General features: G+C 43.1%; 1 protein-coding gene across 6 annotated transcripts in view; it reads right to left on the reverse strand.

Moving 5' to 3' along the window:
- RPTOR (regulatory associated protein of MTOR complex 1) overlaps window positions 1-20,099 on the reverse strand; it is a 308,767-nt gene that overhangs the window by 249,429 nt on the left and 39,239 nt on the right. For all 6 annotated transcript variants that reach the window (XM_075904089.1, XM_075904088.1, XM_075904087.1 and 3 more), the window contains exons 2-3: window positions 18,792-18,894; window positions 11,541-11,623 (exon numbers count right to left, since the gene is read on the reverse strand). In XM_075904089.1, the coding sequence (XP_075760204.1) occupies window positions 11,541-11,623; window positions 18,792-18,894 (186 nt within the window). The remainder of the gene's footprint in view (window positions 1-11,540; window positions 11,624-18,791; window positions 18,895-20,099) is intronic.

Here is a 20,099-nt window from a genome sequence, read left to right on the forward strand (position 1 = left end):
AAGGTCCATCTAGTCCAGCATCCTGTCTTACAACAGTGGCCAATGCCACGTGATCCTCTACATCACCGTCATGCCCTGGAACTTGATACTTTGGCCAGGCCCGTTCCTTTACCACATTTATATGAAACTTCTTTCTCCGCTGTGAAGGTGGCTTGTTTTTGATACAGACAAAAACTACTTCTTTGCGGGACTCTTTGAAGCAAAGTCTGCTACAGCTGAAATACGAGGTGAGCCTGCTACTCCCGCACATTTCTACTGTGTGAGAGAAGAGCTGGCGGGGAGCTCTGGCATTCTCCCAGCCGAGGAACAGAGTAATGAGGCATGAGGCTGGACAGCGTGATGATTGCTGCTCATCTGCACACTTTTCAGTGCACTCACTTGAAACAGTTCACTTACTGAGTGCGTCACACCATTACACCTTTCACCGGCTCACTTCCAAAGCTCAATGTCTAATCACTTCACACAGATAGGAATGCTCGTTTAGAAAATGCACACATGCCGGCTCTGAGCTCTAACACCTGCAGCGCGCTCATCGAACGGTGGTGCCACTTCAATTAGCTTCAATGCACAGGAAACACCCAGACTCATATGCCCAATAGGGTTTTTCCCCCCCACTGAAATCTGTGCATTAAGTTAGTGATAGTGAACAACGGCAGATGGAAGTCCTCAATCCACAAGAGATACAGAGACAATGCAAGCACCCCCATGCTCAGATACATCTGTCCTTGCACATCACAACTCAACCCTGTTCCTGTTGGTTGCTTCTGAGTCTGTCAAGACAGACGCTTATAGCACCAACTGCAGCATAGGCTGTACTATTGCACGTGGATAACCATGTCAAGAACACCTCATTTTAAGTAGGCAGATATACAATGCTAAACTTCCTGACAGTCAAAAGATAATAACCACAAGCTACATTTTTAACAATTACTATTTTCAACAGACTCTTATGGTGCAATTGTTAAAAAGCAGTTTGATGTTAGAGACTATCCACAAGTACAGGACATGATTTGTTCAGTGAATGGCAAACACAATCAGCAGAAGCCTTGTAATGTATCTTCTCTTGTTCAGGCTGGGTGATGAAGAGTTTTTGCATGGATAGTCTCTGTTGTATCAGCATGATCCAAATGAGCATTAGCTATCTTAATGCCCGCATATTTGTGATCAAAGTAAAACAGAATTCTCATAGTCTACACTGCATTACTACTGCTGGATGAGACGAGATGCTTCAAGCTAACGTAACCAAAGAGGTGTGTAAAATTGGCTAACATTACTGCAATTCAAAAACAGAAGCAGTGCCTAGAAAAACTTGTGGGGGCAACAGGAAAGAAGTGAGGAACTCTGGGTCAAGTACACAGGTGTACTGCACAGGAAATCAGGAAAGTTCCTAAATCAGTTCTGATCATTGAATTTTCACATATTGCCCTAAAAAACAAGTGAAACAGTTGGAGATTTTATATTCCAGGTAAGCAAAAAGAAAGGGAACCAAGTTTCACTTTCCTCACTTAGTCCTTGTGATTGCCAACCTGTAAGTTAACAGGCTCCCAGACTTGTTCATAATGTAGTCTACATCTTAGTCCCAAGACTCTGTCTTCATTATCTCCCTTCCCATTGACAGTCAACATTAACCTCTGTGGGTGGCAACTACAAAAGCCATGTTAGGAAACAAGGAAAACACTCAGAACCACATGACTAACCAATTCTCCACTGGTCATTACGAGCAGGTGCCTTTCAAGACACACTGAGAACCACTAAGTCAGTGGTCACCAATCAGTAGATCTATCAGTAGATCTTGGAGCCTCCGACAAGGGATCCTGACTGGTTTGACCAGGAAGCTATCGAGCACTGGCACTTCAGTTGCCCCTCTACCCGCTGTCATGCTGTTCCTGCCCTCTGCCTTCGAGTTGCCTCTCGGGAGCTTCCTGCTTGCTATGCAGGGTGTGGGAGGAACAAGAGATGGGGCGCTGATGTCAGGGGTCCCTCCTCCCCCCCACTTCGGTACCCTATCTCCGCACAGAAAGAAGGGAATGGAGGGAGCTTAGCAATGCAAATCTGTCACTGTCGCACACTGTGTGTGTCTGTTATTCTCACAAACACACACTGTCCTTCACTCTTTTCTCCAAACCCAACACATCCGTGGGGGGTTGTTGTTACACTCTGCAAGCAGTAAAGAAGTGTAATTTTTTTGGTTTTTGACTGGTCTGTGCATTTCATAATTTTCATTTCTCACTTACGCTTTGAGTAGTGAGTTCTAAAATGCCTAACCAGTCGTGGCTGGAGTAATTATCCCTATGGTGATTGCTGCTCCTGGAAAGGCAGAGCAGGGGCTCTGCACATGCTGTCCTTGCCTGCAGACAACTCCTGCAGCTCCCATTGATTAGTATTGGGGAACCATGGCCAGTAGAAGCTGTGGGCTCTGTGCCTGTAGAGGAGGAGCAGCGCATGGCGCCATGAAGCCATTGCTGTACATGCCAGCTGCTTTCAGGAGTGGTGCAGGGCCAGGGCAGGAGTGAGCTGCCTTAACCCCACTGCTTCACCACCTGGCAGCTGTTTCAGTTAAACGGTGCCCAGCCAGAGCCTGCTTCCTGAACCTGTCCCAGCCTTGAACCCCCTCCTGCCCCCAACCTGAGTACCCCTGCACCTAAACTCCTTCCTAGAGCTTGCACCCTGAAACCCCTCAACCCCAATTGCCCATCCTGGGCTAAGCTTGGAGTCCCTCCCACACTCCAAACTCCTTGGCACAATACCAGAGACAACACCCCAACCCCCTACCCCGGAGCCTGGTGGAAGTGAGTGAAGATGAGGGGTGAAGGGGGATGGAGTGAGCAGGGTAAGACCTCAGAGAAGGGGTGGAGCATGGGCAGGACCTCAAAGAGGGGTGGGAAGGGAGCTGGGAAAAGGCGTTTGGTTTGAGGTAGATCTTACATAGCACTTAAATTGAAAAAGCAATCTTGTGGTTAAAAAGGTTGGATACCACTGCACTAAGTTAACATTTTCGGTTAATTTAGTCAACCACTTTTTAAAAGGGGGATATGCTAGAGGTCTATAAAGTCATGGCAGGTATGGAGAAAGTGAATAAGGAAAAGTTATTTACTTGTTCCCACAACATAAGAACGAGGTGTCACCAAATGAAATTAATAAGTAGGAGGTTTAAAACAAACAAAAGGAAGGTTTTCTTCATGCAGCACACAGTCAACCTGTGGAACTCCTTGCCAGAGGATGGTATGAAGGCCAGGACTTGAACAGGGTTCAAAAAAGAACTAAATATGTTTATGGAGGTTAGGTCCATCAATGACTGTTAGCCAGGATGGTTAAGGAAGGTGTCCTTAGCCTCTGTTTGTCAGAGGCTTGAAAAGGATGACGGGGAAGGGATCATTTGATGGTTACCTGTTCTATTCACTCCCTCTGGGGCACCTGCCATTGGCCACTGTCAAAAGTTAAATAATCCACCCTCCAGAATGGCAGTAAAAATGTCACTCCAGCATGACTGTATTCCAGATGTAATAAGTGAACTGTTGGTACCTTCATAAATCAAACAACTCAAAAAACAGCAGCACAGAAAGAGACTAAAAAAAAGCTACCCACAAATACAGAATAAAATGTAGCTATATCACCAGTAAAAATGCAATCACTTCTGGAATAGAGAGCAGCAATTATGACACTGAAAATTTAGATTTAGATTTAATTGGATTAGATTGACAGAGCGAGAGATACACACAATGGGATCTTTAATGTCCATTGAGCAAAGCAAGGACCTCTGTCAATAAAAACAGAGATGAGTCACCTGCTGGGATTTAAACTAGTGGAGTCTTAAGTGTTGTAAAAATGATGCTAAAAATCACTACACCAACCTCCACAAAGCTGATTTGCCTCAATAATTCTCCTCCTTGATTTTGAGGCCCTACTTCATGAGACTATTCCGGCCAACAAGCAGGACACCACCAACTTAGAAGGGGTCACTCTTGGGACAACATTCTGAAGAAAGATGTTGATAAATTGGAGAAGGTTCAGAGAAGAGTCACAAGAATGACAAGAATCAATAAAGGAGTAGAAAAAATGCTGTATAGTGACAGACTCAAAGATCTCAATCTATTGAGTTTACCAAAGATAAGGTTAAGGCGGACTTGATTAGTCTAAGTATCTACACAGGAAACCATGACATTATCTGATTGAACTATTAAGCATCTGATTAAAATGTGGCACACAGCCAGAAAGGGTTAACCAGCTCATAGACTGGCTGACCCAAGGTCGACCTTTAAAGACAGGATGATGTGTAAATGGTAGTTAGAATTGAACTCATGGCTGTATATTGATTTTTTAACCAGTACTCACTCCCTTCGTTTTTAATCAATTTTAGTCTAGTTAATAAGAATTGGCTATAAGCATGTATTTGGGATTGACTTAGATAGCAATGTGTCCGATCACTTGGGACTTGTAGAGCTTTATTTGTCTGGTGTTTGGGGGGAAAGGGAGTAAGAGTGGAAGCCAGTGGCTGGGTACTGTAAGGGAACTGTGCGGTTTGGACTTCTGATTGATCAATAAGATAATTCAGAAGCTGTTTCGTGCTGGCTTAGTAAATATAAATATTGGAATAACCATCAGTCATCCCATTTCTTGCAGTGCACCCTAATTGAGTGACCTCAGCAGGCTTCCATGGGACCCGGAGTATCACAGAAACAGACATTTAGCCACATAATGGACTGTTCAGTCTAGCAGAAAAAGGTATAAAATGGCTGAAAATTGAACCTGGACAAATTCAAACAGAAATAAAGTGTAAATTGTTCACAGTGAGGGTAATTAACCATTGGGACAATTTACCAAGCATCATAGTAAATTTTCCATCTCTTGATCTTTCATAAAGATGTCCTTCCGCAATAACTGTGGGGAAGGTCCATGGCCAATGCTAAACAGGACGTCGGACTAGATGATCAGACCAGTCCCTTCTAGCTTTGGAATCTATGAGAACATTCTTCCCTATTTGATCGAGCTTACTGCCTCTGCTGCACGCTCATCAACGCCAAGGAGTACATAAGGGAATTACACACGCTCCTGAGTTTCTGTCTTCCAGATGGCTATGCAGAGCCCTACTAGCATATAGCTGTACCATATTAGGGTACTCAGCACAGTAGTAATGAGAGCCACCCTGCACACACACTCAGAATATAAAGTTCTTAAAAGGTCAAATTGCTCAGTCTGGCTAAGATAAGGTAGCACACAGATGAGATTTCCTTTTTTGTGTGTTGCTAATGTGACATAGTGGCAGTGCAGGAATGTGGAGAATTATTTTAAACTAGATTTCTTAACCTGACCTTTATTCAGGAACACTTATTAAACATCACTTTTGGACTGCAGGGAGTTGATGACGTTACTGTGCAGGAAATAAAGTACAGTATTGCAGAAGTCTTTAGATCAGAAGCAAAGTTCAGAGTCCCTGAATAGCAACTACCCTGCAGAAGTGCAGAATGGGAAGAGGGAAAAGGAACATTGTTAAAAGGGGTGAAATTTAAACAAAAACATATATTGTGGCAAACAGTACTCTGAGTATTCTGTGCCATCTAGAGTTAAGAGAGAGAAAGCGATCAAAAACCAGTCAATCAAAAAGAAAAAAAATCTAAATTCATGCAAATTTAATGAGCATATGCTGCAAACTACTTCACACCAGATCCTGAATTATGTCAACTGTGTGCCATCCAGCCTACAATTTTGCCTTTGGCTATACAGCCTCATTTGCAGTTTGTCATAAATACATACATAAAATGAAATAAGCAAACCAGTGTCCCCTGAAAGGAAGAAGCCAGGAGGCTGAAGAGCTGCCGGTTACAACCAGAGCAAGAAGTGATTTTGGCACCCATCTGAGAATCTGTCAATGACCAGGGGAAGACTTTTTACAATAAGTATGGAGCATTAAATGTAACAGCCAAACTTCAATGGGGAATTAGTGCTTTTTATACCCAAGCAGTTCTAGCCCGATTCAGAGGACTCCAGCCAAGATGATGCAGAAAAACATTTGTGTTCTCACAAGCAAGGGTACCAGGAAAGAAACGTTGAATTGTAAAGCATGACTTTAGCAAGCTGCCCTTCTCTCTCTCTCACCTCCCACATGACCCCCTTTGTTCCACAATCATCTACCTCTGTCACAAAAGTTCTTCCAGAACATTTAAACAAGAACTCAAGCCTCAGGCAGTGCCAAGATGGACTTCCAGGTTTTGATTCATGCAGGAGACTCTGTACATAAGGAGGCTACAGCAGCTTCTGCCTATTAGTGAAGCACATCATTGCAGTAGAGCTGTCAACAATCAGACGTCTATTATTCCCACTTTACCTCAGGCTCGACAATGTCTCTTGGTTTCTCACACATGGAACTAAGCTAAGGGAAGTTTATCTTTTTGCCCTGCACGATGGATTTTCCTGGTGTATCTGGTGGGCAGCTGAAATACCAATCATAATCTCACTCTGCAAAATGTAAACACACTCTGCCCTCACATAAGCCAAGCTGCTAGGAGTATAATTGACCCTTCCCTATGCTCTTACATTAAAGATGGTGGCAGTATCCTGTGAGGGGAAGGAAGGAAAGAACACATAGGGTGCATCTACACTGCAGGGCTTAACTCGAAATGAGCTACACAAATTGAGCTGTGTCAATTGCGTCGCTTATTTCAAAATAGAGAGCGTCTAGACAGCCTTTATTTCGAAATAGAGCACTCTTCCTCTGACTTCCCTTACTCCTCGCACAATGAGGGTTACAGGAGTCGGCACAAGAAGTCCTCCAGCTTGACAGTATTTCGACATCATTTTGAAATAACTGCCTGCTGTGTAGACGCGGACTAAATTATTTCAGAATAGCTCTAGTTATTTCAAAATAATGGTGCAGTGTAGACATACCCATACAGATAGATACCATTTAAGTTCAATCAGTTTCTCTCATCTAAATATTTTACAGGATACATGAAGAATTTCTAAAGTAAACCAAGTGTTTTGCTCCAGAAGAAAAGGGTAGCAATGTACAGGCAAGACTGCTTCTTCCCCCGCCCATTCATTTTTTTTGCGCACCAACACCTAAATTATCTCCATGCTAAACTGCCAAAGTTCTAATTTGAGAGAAATTCCTCCTTGTATGCCTGCAGGTTTGTAATCTCTTACTTCCTCTTCCCCAATAAAACTTTCACTTAAGACTTGCAATGAAATGACCAAAATGTTATTTAACTGCAGTATTTTGCAGATGAAACAACAGCTGAAGTGTTTTCCCCATCCTGCAGCACATAAATTTATGTAGCTACCCAGCAACAAAGCAAAGTCTTAAATTTAATCAGAAGAAATACTTCAAGCAATGGCAAACTGATAAATTATTTAGAAAAGGGCTCAATAAGACCTGGCAAGGAAATATGTACCAGACACAACCTGAGAGCTTTCAGAAATAAATAGAATTTTCAAGCTTGCCCTTCTTCAGGATTTCTGCCTAGAGTATTTGTATTGTTTTAAACAAATAATTTCCTAGACATTGATTCAAACAACATCCTATGAAGAACACCAAACAAACAAGACTGCACTAGCAGTGATGTTCTGTGATAATTCTTAGGTAATAAATCTTAAGGACTCTACTGGGAGGATCATCCTAGGTGTGTAGCAGTCAGTCTACAGTTAATTAATACTATTCATGTCTGCACTATACAAAAGCTATTAATGACCAGTATTTCGTAGTTTACACAGGCAGCTCCACAAAGCTAGCTTTCTCAGAAGGTTTTAATGATCTGGCCTTCTTTCCGATTGCCAATTTTTTCCCTTTTCAAGTCTCTCTCTCTGCCCCAAATCTCCAACCATGTCAAAAAACACCAAAAGAGATAAAACTAGGTCTATTAATATTTACATCAAAGATCTAGGAAATTCAATAACATTCCTATTGTTTTATTGCAGATGTTACATCAACTTCTCTTTATTACTGCAGAAAACTCAAGAGCCCTGTAGAGTGCAATAAAGTGGTACGTGTTTAGCTTTGCAATGTTTCAAAGGGCTGTGATTTACTGTTAAGAACCGGCACCTTGCACACAAACATCTGAGCTCAATAATTGCCTCATGTTTTGTGCAAATTCTACATGGCAGCATGAGGTCTGCCCACACACAGAGTACCTGCTGCTACCAGAAGCCGGCTCACCATTTTCCAGTACCACGGGCTCAGTTATTAAAACAGCATAGAGACGTATTTGTTTTTAACACTGCGCCAAGGTGTTTTACTGTTAGATTCCACACACTACTTCAGATGTCTTCCAGAGCATTCATTACCCCAATTACTGTTGAGATGGAAGACGCCTGAAGTGGCTTGTACCATGAACATTTAGAATTGCATTAATTAATAAATGCAGACACAAGTGGGTGAGGTAATATATTTTATTGGACCCACTTCTTTTGGTGAAACAGAGAAAATATAATAAATGCAATCCACATGTAATCATCCGTGTCACTGACTGCCACCCATTTGACCTTTCACACACAGGGCATACTGTTGTCAGAACAATACTCAGAAAGATCTTGTACTCAAAGCGGTCTCACTCTCCAGATGGCACATCCCCTTTAAGTAACATTATAATGCACCAAGTTACACAAGAGCTAAAATAAACCGTTAAAGGAAGAGGCCTATGAAATTGGATTTTTTTAGGACAGGGCCTTCAAACATATCTATTAAAAAATGAAAAGGTGACTCAAAAAACCACAACCGTTGAATTAGTAACTAACAACCGTTGTATAGACAAAGTGATCTGTAGACCTGTCTCTTCACTCCCAATCTGTCACCATGAAATAAGAGGAAAATCCGCGGCTGCTAACAAGTAAAGACTTCTCTGAACAGATTAATCATCTCTGCCCAAATGTTACTGTTTCTCAGGCTTTGAGACAGAAAATGTAGCAACTATGATAATGGATTGAAAGGCTGCCTAGTTTCACTATGCCTTCTACATCATCTACTAAAACTTGTAACTTTACTTTAGTGTACCGGAAAAGGTAGATTGCAGTCAATAACTTTGCTCCTCTAACATGATGGAATTCTCTACGGTAAGGGTAAAGATCTTTTGTGCCGGAAACAACTTCTATGGGGCTGCTCTAAGACTGTGGAACAAATCAGCCCAGGAATGAATGACCATCACAAACCTCTATCTTTGACTTTGCCTTCCTAAACACACACACACACACACACACACACGACTGCACACACACACACACACACTTCTTCACCTGGGGAGACAATGGGGATGGCTACCCTGCAATCCACAGCTGGCTTGGAACAGCTGAGTCAGGCTCACAGGGCTTCAGCTGAGGAGCTGTTTAACTGCAGTGTAGACTTCCGGACTTGGATTGAGGCCCAGGCAGTAGGACCCAGCGAGGTGGGATGGTTCCACAGCTCAGGCTGCAACCCCAGCCTGGAAGTCCAAGTTGGAATTAAACAGCCCCACAACCTGAGGCCAAGCGAGCAGCTCAGGCCAGCTGGTTTTTTTAATTGCAGCATAGACATACGCAGTGAGAGAACACATGCCACATGACAGATGTGCGGCTGGATTACTTAGTGCACTACTGAAAGGCATTTGGATACCATGGTGATGAGTGTGGTATGAACCTGTAGAGGACAGGAAGAAACAGCAAGTGAACTCAAAGGGAACCATTTCCTTTCCAATGGAACACTAATCCCATCACCAAGGTTGTAATCTTTAATGGATATCTACCAGCTTGAATGAAAACCTTAACAGGAAAAAAAAAACCTTATAGAAAACAAAATGAAAAAGAAGGAATGCCCAATACTGGGTGCCTAATCACACAAGGACCAAACAAAATACTGAAAGTGGCCATTTATTAGCTATACTGATTTTATAAATTATATAAAACAATTATGAAACATCCTCATGTTAACACATAACCAATTAGATTTTAACTAGCGTGACTGATTAAAACTACCCAAAGGAATTGCTAAAACCAAGGCAAAGTCTTTCTTCAGCAAGCCTCTCTGCTTTGAGTGGAACAAAATACCAAAGGAATTTTCCAAATTTTAGGATATGCTCCCAAAACCATCTACTGATGAAGATTTCAGCCAGGAAAAAAAAAAAAAGATTGATTTTGTACATGAAACAATCAGATGGTCAGTGTAACAGGCATGAAGCACAGCAGTCCTCTTGCTGACCTACAAGGCGTATGAAACTCAGAAAGATGCTGATCAAAATACTGAAGATGCACACGTAGGCCGTGTCCAGACTCAGGGGTTTTTTCGGGAAAAGTAGCCTTTTCCCGAAAAAACTTCCCCTGCGTCCAGACTCAAGCCGCGTTCTTTCGAAATTATTTCAAAAGAACGCGGCTTTTCTTTCGATGGCGGTAAACCTCGTTTCACAAGGAAGAACGCCTTCCTTCGAAAGTTCCTCTTTCGAAGGAAGGCATTCGTCAATGTAAAGAGGCCGTCTTCGAAAGAGCATCCAGACTCGCTGGGTGCTCTCTTTCGAAAAAGCGGATTTTTCTTTCGAAAGATCCGCGTGCAGCCTAGACGCGATCTTTCGAAAGAAGCCTGCAGTCTAGACATAGCCTAAGAGGGAAAGATAAAACAATATCCTTTCCAATAATCCTTCATAGAATTTGAAGATGTAAGTTCACAAACATAAAGAAATAAATCAATTTCAAGCAGCAGTTTAAGATATAAAGGCACAAGATAAATTTTAGTCAAACTCAAGTGGTAAAGCTACTTCTCTTTTGTTCAAACCAGGTCTTGTATTGAGAAGTTACTGTGTAATAGTGACAACATGCTCAATGCTGTACAGTACACAAGGAGGAAAAGATTTGTCCGAAATAGTTCATTGTCTAAGGTGGGGTGGGCAAAAGGGCCCACCAAGCAAGTTGATCTGGCCCATGGAGGCCTTGCCACCTCCCCTCACCGACGCACCCAACCCCTCCCCCCCCCACTCAGGCCAATTAGCCCTGATTGGCCTGGGGGCAGGGGGTGTGCGCAAAATGTCCTCCACTCTGCCCGTTCTGCAAGGAGCATGTGGCACTTACAAGAGCCATGCGCTCCTGGCAGGGCGGAAGGAGGCTTTGTGCACTCCCCTGCCCCCAAGCCCTGAATTTCCTGGGGGCAGAAAGGGGAACGCGCAAAGTCTCCTCCCACCACAGATGACCCGCAGCAGATGGGGCTACTCTTCTCCAGAGCAGCCCGTCTGCAGGGAGCCTGGGTGCCCGTAGGCAGGGGCTACACTGGTGTCTGCCACAGCCCCTATCCACAGGACGTCCAGCCTGCTGTGGAAAAGGGCTGCTCCAGCTGGGGCTGGGAGCAGTAGCCCCATGGCCTGGGGCAGTCCCCCACCCAGATCCTGCTTAATCGGTTAAACATTAGTAAATCAGTAACCGATTAACCAGTATTTCACATCACTAGAATGGACAGGCAAGCAACGGTGGATGTGAGTTCACCAAGTTACATAACAGGTGAATAACTTCTTTTCCACTCTAAGCCAGGTTATCCCAGAATAATATCGGATCTACAGATACAGTTGGGAAAGTCAAGAACAAATATACACACTTACCCTAGGCTGCCAGTTTTCATACTGCTTTTGTAAATTTGCACCTATGGTTTCCAGAGCTTTTTGAGGACCCATTGACAGAGGATCTGGAAATATAAAACATGAGTATTTTTATCACTACTAAATTGCCTGCTTTCACACAAGGCAAAAAAACATCCATTTCAATGTGCATTTGACTCCATAACCTCACTTCAGTTATACCAGGCTAAGTTTCTGTTCAATATGTGGTCTGAGTGGTTACTGTTTGTGTCAAAGTATGATCTTCAAGTTCTATAACTTTTGTAAGGGACAATCAAGTTTTCCTTTCTTTCAGCTTCCCAACTAGTACATGTGATAAAATATTTTCACCATATTTTAAGCCAGGCTTCTTTTATGATTCAAGATGCTTATTTTTATTTTCAGGTTAAACAATGAGTTTCAAATTCATTCACAAAAGTTTTTCCTCATAGTTCCTTAAGGGCAGTATCTACAGGAATATACCCCAGGTTATCTACTGTTATACAGAATTTTAAAAAGCAAAGTTTGCAATAACTTGCCATAAGAACATTTTTTCCCTCGAAGTGGAAAGTCAAAATCATCTTAGGAAAAATGTAAGCCATAACTTACGTTTTTAAATATTAAATCTTTAATTATTAAAGAAGAACTAACAAAAAAATATACACTAATGTAAGTAACTTGCACAACAAAAATGTTGTGCATGGCAGATCATCTGAAAGTGTGGGGAGAGGGAGACCAATGGTAATGAGAGGAACTAAATTTTATATTAATACTAGGAAAAGATTTAACAACAGAAACGTGATGAACTCTTTTTTAAAGCTATTTGTACTTTCGAGCACAAAGTTCATGTCCCCAGACACTGGAGAGTCACTGTTCCAATATACTTGGCAATTTTAGCTGCTGTTTATCTGCTTTCCTCAAAGCCCATGGCCGTGTAACTGGCTAGAATGAGTATGAAGAATTTAGGAGCTAGTACTGGCCAGTTTAATGTAGAATCCTACTGATTAAAAAAAAGCAAGGTTCATAAAACTGATTAAATCATATTTCTTTTAAAATGTTTTCTGTCATAAATACTTCACTGCATACCTCCAGCACCAGAATTTCATAACATTGCTTTATAAAGTACGGGAGAAGATAAGGTTTTTTTTTTCCTTTTATGGTCACTGAGATTTTCTTTACAGACCAAAAGCTTCTTCTGGCATATGGCTTCTAACAGCAAAACCAACAAACTAGATCGGGGTGGCCAACCCGCAGCTCTTTGATTAAGGAAATGCGGTTCCCGCTGCTTCTGAGCCGCACCTCAGCGCCTGGAGGGAGAAGCACGTAGCAGCAGCGGTGGTTCCGGGAGCCAGGCATTAGGTTGGGGGGGGAAGGGGGGTTCTGGGTCTAGGGGAGGGGAAGGAGACTGCATTAGAGCAGAGGTAGGGGTGCCTGGGTCTGGGGGAGTGGTGAGGCATTGGGTTAGAATGGGGGGGCTGGAAATGCCTGGCTCTGGGGGAGGGGTGGGGCATTGGGTTAGAGCGGAGGGAGAGGAGGGCTGAAGCACCTTAAATGCAAAGTCTTTGTGGATGCAGAATAAGGCAGCCAACACAGATGTCATTAAAATTCCAGGGCAAAAACAGAATCAGCATGTACCTGGTTTACACTGTGTTTCTTTAAAGAAAATTCAAAGGCTATTGTTTGCCAGGCTGAAGCAATTATTCTGAGATATGAGTCTCTCCCTTATTGTTTTTGAACTTCTCATATTTGCAGTCTGGAACAGACCTGAATTTTTAGAACTATAAAAAGCCATAATCTTCATAAGAAATAAAATTGAGGAAACCATACCAGAGAGCAACAAGCTGGAGTGAAACAAGAACTTCAAGTTGTGCTAACTCACTTCTCAGTTCAGTTTAATTTTAAAAAACTCACAGGACAGAATAGGGCAGTAGTGTTATATTTAAAATACATGGTGGGGATGCTTTGGGGGGTTTTTTTTAGTGTGAGAATATTACTGTATTTTTTCAGGTTTTTTTTTTTTTTTTTTTTTAAATGTGACGTTTGTTCCTTGTCAAGTTCTCTGAAGATCTATGGACTGGCCATGAATTTTTTAAGTGACTAGAGACTTTTTTATTGGTTTTTGTCCGAAATGTCCTGTAATGTTATTTGTACCACTACATTTTGTGTACTCTGTCTGTATCTTTCTTTAGATAGCTATATAAAAATAAATATATAATACGTGGCTCTTCGCACTCTATCCACCGCTATTTTGGCTCTTCGCCTCTAACTGGTTGGCCACCCCTGAACTAGACAATAAGCAAATGAGGTAGCCCCTAGTGCAGCAGCAGCTGCTGGAGATGTCAAATGCACCCTCCACCAAAAGACAACAGAGCAGCCGGGAAGCCAACGGCCACGTCAGGTCCCTGGGCTAGGTGGGTGGGAGAGGGAGGCTCCACGCTCCCAGAAGACACAGGGCTTCAAGGGCCGGGGCAGCAAGTGCACCATGCCAGCCCCTTTCTCCTCACAGCCCTCAGCGCCACCCAGAGCTGTCAGCAACTGAAAAGGCCTGGTGCTCTGGGTCCCACCTCTGAAGAATAGCAGCAGCCAGCAGGCCAGCAGCTCTGGCCCCAGGGCAGTTTCCCTCTCCCAGCCCCGTCAATGGGCCGGAGAACAGCCCATAACTAGATGGCAAAGTGCTTGTGCCTGAGTTCCACAGGGGAAGGATGAGCGCTCAAGAGCCCCACCAGTACAGACACAAGTTTAATCGCCTGTGACCACAACATCTTCTGGTATAACAAGAAGGATATTTCAATTCCTATGACTTTTCTAAGGGGCAGACACCTTCTGACCCAGGGAGGCGAGGAGGTGCAGAAGGACCGGTAGGTGACCAACAGCTCAAATTGACAAAGGCTGTAGCAATTATAATTTTCCAGTTTGCACGGCTGTCCCAAAGGCTGCAGCACTTTTGGCAGAGAGGATAAAAAGCTCAAACAGCAACAATTGCATTTTTTTTTTTACAGAGCCATGCACTGACATTTTAAATAAATGAACGAACCAGGCATTTCCTTCTGTATATCGAGCATAGCTTTATAGCTAATGCACTTCCAAACAAAGGCCCTGGCAAACCTCTCGACATATTCCTGCCTTGTTTTGATGTACAGCTTCCATTAGGTGGTATACATATAAAGAGATTTCTGTAGAATTACATTTCCCCCATTCAGCATTCAGCTCATTTATACCACTTTTAAACACAGATTTTTCTTAGCATGCTACAGAGCATGCATCTTGTAGAATGGCAGTTTCTTCATTACTGTTCTGGCAGTCAATGTCTGACCATAAAACAAAACAAAACAAAAAAAAAGAAAGGACGGGTGTCATTCCTCTACAAAGGAGAGGAAGCATTATGGAACCAGTGTCTATTTCCTCAAGTAGAAGCCTAATGGTTAACTTTCGTTTTCAGGAAGACAAATAGGAAACAAGTGCAGCTGTGTTTCTCTGCTCATTGAGAGCAAATTACCAGAGATATGTACATCAATCCCTCACCTTGCTAGAATTCATAAATTAATTCCTTCCTTCAACTAATTCCAGGGAGATACACAGGACAGATCCAAGGAAAGGCAAAGGGAACAGACTGCAAGAAGAATTACCTACTCACTATTTCAACATACTCTTTTTTTTAAATTTATTAGCTCAACAACGAAGTTGCATGGCTAAGACAGCCTCAGCACCAAGGGACAATTGTCATCTTACAAAACAATTCGCAAGCACATTCAAAGCTGTGGGCCTTGGCAGTTATACTATCCTTAAAATGTTTTCTGTTTGCAATAAGTCTCAGCTTTAAAATAATAGTATTAACTGAAGAGTTTCAGCAGCATCATGGACTACAACATGCAAACTCAATGAGGACACCATCAGTCATCAGCTGGTGTTGACTTGCTAGTAGACCACATCACAAGTGAGTGGTCCTCAGTTTGTCATGGAGCAGAATTTCCAGAGGGTGGTTTTGGGAATTTGCTCATCCCTGAGGTTGCTCACCTGGGATTCTACCGACATGGGATAAGGTACCTTCAGTATGATGATGACAACAACGAGCTATCAATGACTTCCTTTTGACTGGTTAACATTAGGAGTTTAGGAATGAAGAATAGCTGGCAAAGGCCAAAGTAACTGTGATGGTTTCAGGGAAGTATCCAGGAGGCATGTCAGGGACTGCATCTAACCTTTTGATTAAGTGTGTGCCTGCCAACTATTAAAAGAGCTCCCAATAGTTCAAATTCGATCCATAACTGCTGCAGAATGACCTTATAGCAGCACTACCCGGGATACATCTCTCCACTCAGTCTGCACCTGGTCAAAATATTATGAAGGATTCTTTCATAGCGAGGAGCTGCTACCACAATTCATGCTTTTGATATCTCAAAAGTACCTTGTAGTAAAGGTTTCATGTGACTATTTTAAATGTATGTAAATATATAAAAGGTACGTATTATATATTTTAAATTACAATGAAAGAATACTCAATCATGAATTATCATATCTGGATGAGTCCTGGTTGTTCTTCATTTTCTCCTATTTCCCCACCATTTAGTTTTTGGTGAGTTTCATATTTCACTCAAGAAATTAATGCTACGAGCCACTATTCCACTACATACATTTGATGTGTTTGGATACACTTGGTGGTCCACGTTCAATGCTTTTTAACTACTTTAACATCTTCAGAATTTTTTATACCTTTGGGCCTGGTCTACGCTATGAGATTAGGTCAAAATTAGCTGCATTAGGTCAATATTCTATACAACAAGTCCGTACCAACAAGCCCATTCCACCGACTTTATGGGGTGTTAAAATTGATTTCTGTACTCCTGCTTGTCGAGAGGAGTAACAGTAAATTTGGCCTTGCAAGGTTGACTTTAGAGTAGTGCAGACTGTGAAAGTCGGTGGACTCCAGGTGTCCCTCAGTGCCCCAATATGACCGCCTTGGCGAGCACTTTCTCCGGATACACAGGAGACGCCTTGGGAAAATTTGAAATTCATTTCCTGTTTGGCCAGCGTGGAGAGCAGCGCAGGCAGCACATCTGTCACAAATGCCCCAGGTTGCAAATGAGCTCCTGCATGGAGCATGCAGGACATCCTGGATCTCACTGCTGTGTGGGATAGGAATCTGTGCAAGCAGAACTAAGATGCAGAAGAAGAGATGGTATCTATGTCAAGATCAAACAGGGCATGGTGGAAAAAGTGAACGCCAGGGACACCCAGCAGCGCTGCATGGCAGGCGTGCCAGAAGACAAAGGAGGCAAATGGATCAGCTGTGTCATCACTGCAAATATGCTGCTTCAATGGTACCTCACAAAAGACTCTTCAGGCAGCCTCAGGCAACACCGGGGAGGATGTTGGTGATGAGGAGGAGGAAGAGAATGGTCAACAGGCAAGTGGAACATCTGAGCTCCCCAACAGCCAGGATCTTTTGATAACTTTGGAAACAATCCCCTCCTCCCCTCAGAACGTCTCGGGCCCTGCTGGCAGGGAGGGCACTTTTGGGGAGTTCATATTTTTTTCATCATTCTACAAGTGGGTTAAGGCAACTGGGTGTGATCTGTGGCGGCCACTCTGCCTACACAGGGGGGCTCCCCAGAACAGCTGGAGATGGAGCAGGAATCCTCCTTGCCCATCTCCATAAAGCGCTCACAGAAGTTCTCTTTCATCCTTCTCACAAGGTTTCTGGGGAGGCCTGCTTTATTCTGTCCTCTGTGGTAGGACACTGTTCAACTCCAAGCCAGCAGGAAGTGGTCTGGCACAAGGCAGCTTACATTAACCTAACTGTGTAATGTAAACAAGGTCTTATTTACCCAGACATATCCAAAGGAGATGTCACAGATTTTCTTTTTTTATAACCTACCTTTAGCCCAGACAACACATTCTGGTGGAGCTGCAATGAGCTCACACACCTGAACATTAAAGCCTTGTCTGCACTACCAAGTTTTGTCACCAAAAACTGCTTTTTTGGGCAACAAAACACAAAGAGCATTCACATTGCAATGTAAATTTTGCCAGGAAAGACACCCAGTTTCAGCAACAAAAACTTCTACCTCTTCAAGAGACTTTTCTCTTTTCTTCTCCTTTTGTTGACAAAGAGCCAGTATAGGCACTGCTGTTTGTTGTGTTGACAGAACTGTCTTCCACCAGTATCCCATAATGCCTGCTCTGATGACTGCAGGAATATGCCCCTCCCCTTTCAAAGCTCAGGGATGTATCTGACAGCTGAAGCAACAAGACTGTGTCGACACCACCTTGTCGCTAAAAGCGTGTGCGAACTTCGTTTGTCAGCTCGTTTGCCAACAAAATATTTCCACCCCTTACGAGGGGTTTTTGCTTTGTCCACATGAGAGCACTCCTGTTGACAAAGTCGCATTCACACATGCACTTGATGCGGCAAAAAACTCTGTCGTTCATGGGAGAAGAGAGAGTAAGCATCGTGAACGACAATGGGTGATGCTTACCGGGTAACTGTTAACCTGTTCCCCAGAAGCAGCTCTCTCTCCTGCACCTGCAGCCTGCTGCAGACAGAGGGCAGCTCAAGCCCCAGCAGTCAGCCCCGCACAGCTGGCGGCTGGGGTTGGAAGCCAGTCCCAGCTGCCAGTGCCAGCACAGAGGCTGGGAACCAGCAGCCAGCCCCATTGCAGCAGCTGGAAGCAGGAGTCCCATGGGCTGGGGGACTGGAGTGGTGATATCCTGCTTAGTCGGTTAACTGGTTAAACACTGGGGTAACCTGACATTTAACCAGTTAACTGGTTAACCGGGATTTTAAAACCATAGTGTAGGCATACTCTGAGAGCGCTGCTCCATTTGGGGAGCAAAGAGCAAATCATTGGAATGCTCCTGTTCTGCCCTGCACTAGGAACACAGTAGAAGGCAGACAGCTGCTGCAGAGGCAGGGGGACAGACAGCTGTGCTGCTTTGACATCCAGCAGCAAGGAGAGCTCACACAGCTACTCGTGCTGCTGCTCCCGGCAACTGAGAGGCTGCGGGAGAATCCCAATATGTGCAGCCATCAGCTCCGCCTTCCCACAGCACTGCATGTGGGATACGTGCTCTCAGTGCATTGGCTCTCACATTCAATGATGGTACTCCCAGTGTGGACATGATCTGTCAATGGCGGGAGCAAGCATGAACACCGTCTGGCGATTTTTATTTTGTCAACTTTCGGGGATCGACATAAGTGTAGACAAGGAGACAAAGCAACATTTCCACACTGCTCCCAAAGATATTCAATAGGCTTACCTATCCAGCACTCCAGACGCGCACAGGGAGTTGTCTTCACTACATCAGGAGGGTCAACACCTACGTTTAGGCACAAAACTAAGGCAACGCTAACAGTCTTCATCTAGAAACAAGAGAAAATGATATTGCTTAGTGCAAAAATTCCCCACTTATTACCAATGCTGTTATTCTAATTGCTGCCCGGCAACTCTCAAAGAATTCAAGTTCAGCTTAGTTAATCTATCCTTAAGAAGCAACATTTTAAGCAATCTGTTAAGAGCAGGAAGAAAAATTGGAGGTGAGAAAGCTATAAATGTTCTCTGTTTGTTCCAGCAGAACAGCATTTATTCTTACTTTGTTAATCTGCAATCTCACTGAATTCTCACAAACATCCAGCAGGCTCACTCTTGTTCTCAGAAGAGATTTAATAAAGCTGCACTTAGGTCTTGCATTGCTCAGATTTTTTCATTTCCAGGGCCCATACTGCTGTACATTATGCAGATCGGATGCCAATAGATTTCTGCCAAGCATCCTGGATTAGTCAATGTCTAACTGAAATGCTTTATTAAAAAGTAATGTGAACACACTATTCAAGTTTCCAAATCAATAACAGAATATAGTAAACTCGGCCTTAAGTGACCACTCAGGCAGTATGAAAACAAAAACAGTGGCCTAAAAGGCGGGGGGGAGGAGGGGGAATTGTTTGTTTAAGGCCATTAATGTATGTCAGCGCTTTGAGGTACACTTAAAGTGTTCTGTTTAAAAAGAGGGTGCATTGGAGGGGTCACTGTTCCTTTTTAAAAAGGTGAAACCTACAAGTGAAAAATTTGTGATTGTTGGTTTTTAATACTAAGCCTTTCAGGAGCAGAATTCAGGATATTACCTATAGTAGAACTGCATTCTTTATCATGTGTTAGGAGTTTGTTTCCAGCTTTTGGAATGTGTACCGATGGGGGAAGTCACCAGAACTGTAGAATACATATTCCGGAAATTGTGTGACGGTTCCCTCCCCTCACCAGGCTTTATGAAAATTGGCTTCTGAATATAAATACACATAATTTGAAGATGCTTTAGACAAAATACCTCATGTAACCGATTAATGTTAAGGCTACAATATGCTGGATTGGTACATCCTACTTTGATGCATGTATCATTCTTAGATGTGAAGTTAGGATTATGAAGTTGAGTTTGTTTACAGTTTTAAATGCGCAAATTAGAGCCATTAACTGGTGCTCCAGAAGCATAATGACTTGGTGATCAACTCTACAACTTGTAAACAGCCTTGTTTGCCCTATAAGCCCAAGGAGTGGCTGATGCTAAAAAGACATG

Source organism: Pelodiscus sinensis, chromosome 20 (assembly GCF_049634645.1).
Source record: "Pelodiscus sinensis isolate JC-2024 chromosome 20, ASM4963464v1, whole genome shotgun sequence".
Taxonomy (NCBI): Eukaryota; Metazoa; Chordata; order Testudines; family Trionychidae; genus Pelodiscus; species Pelodiscus sinensis.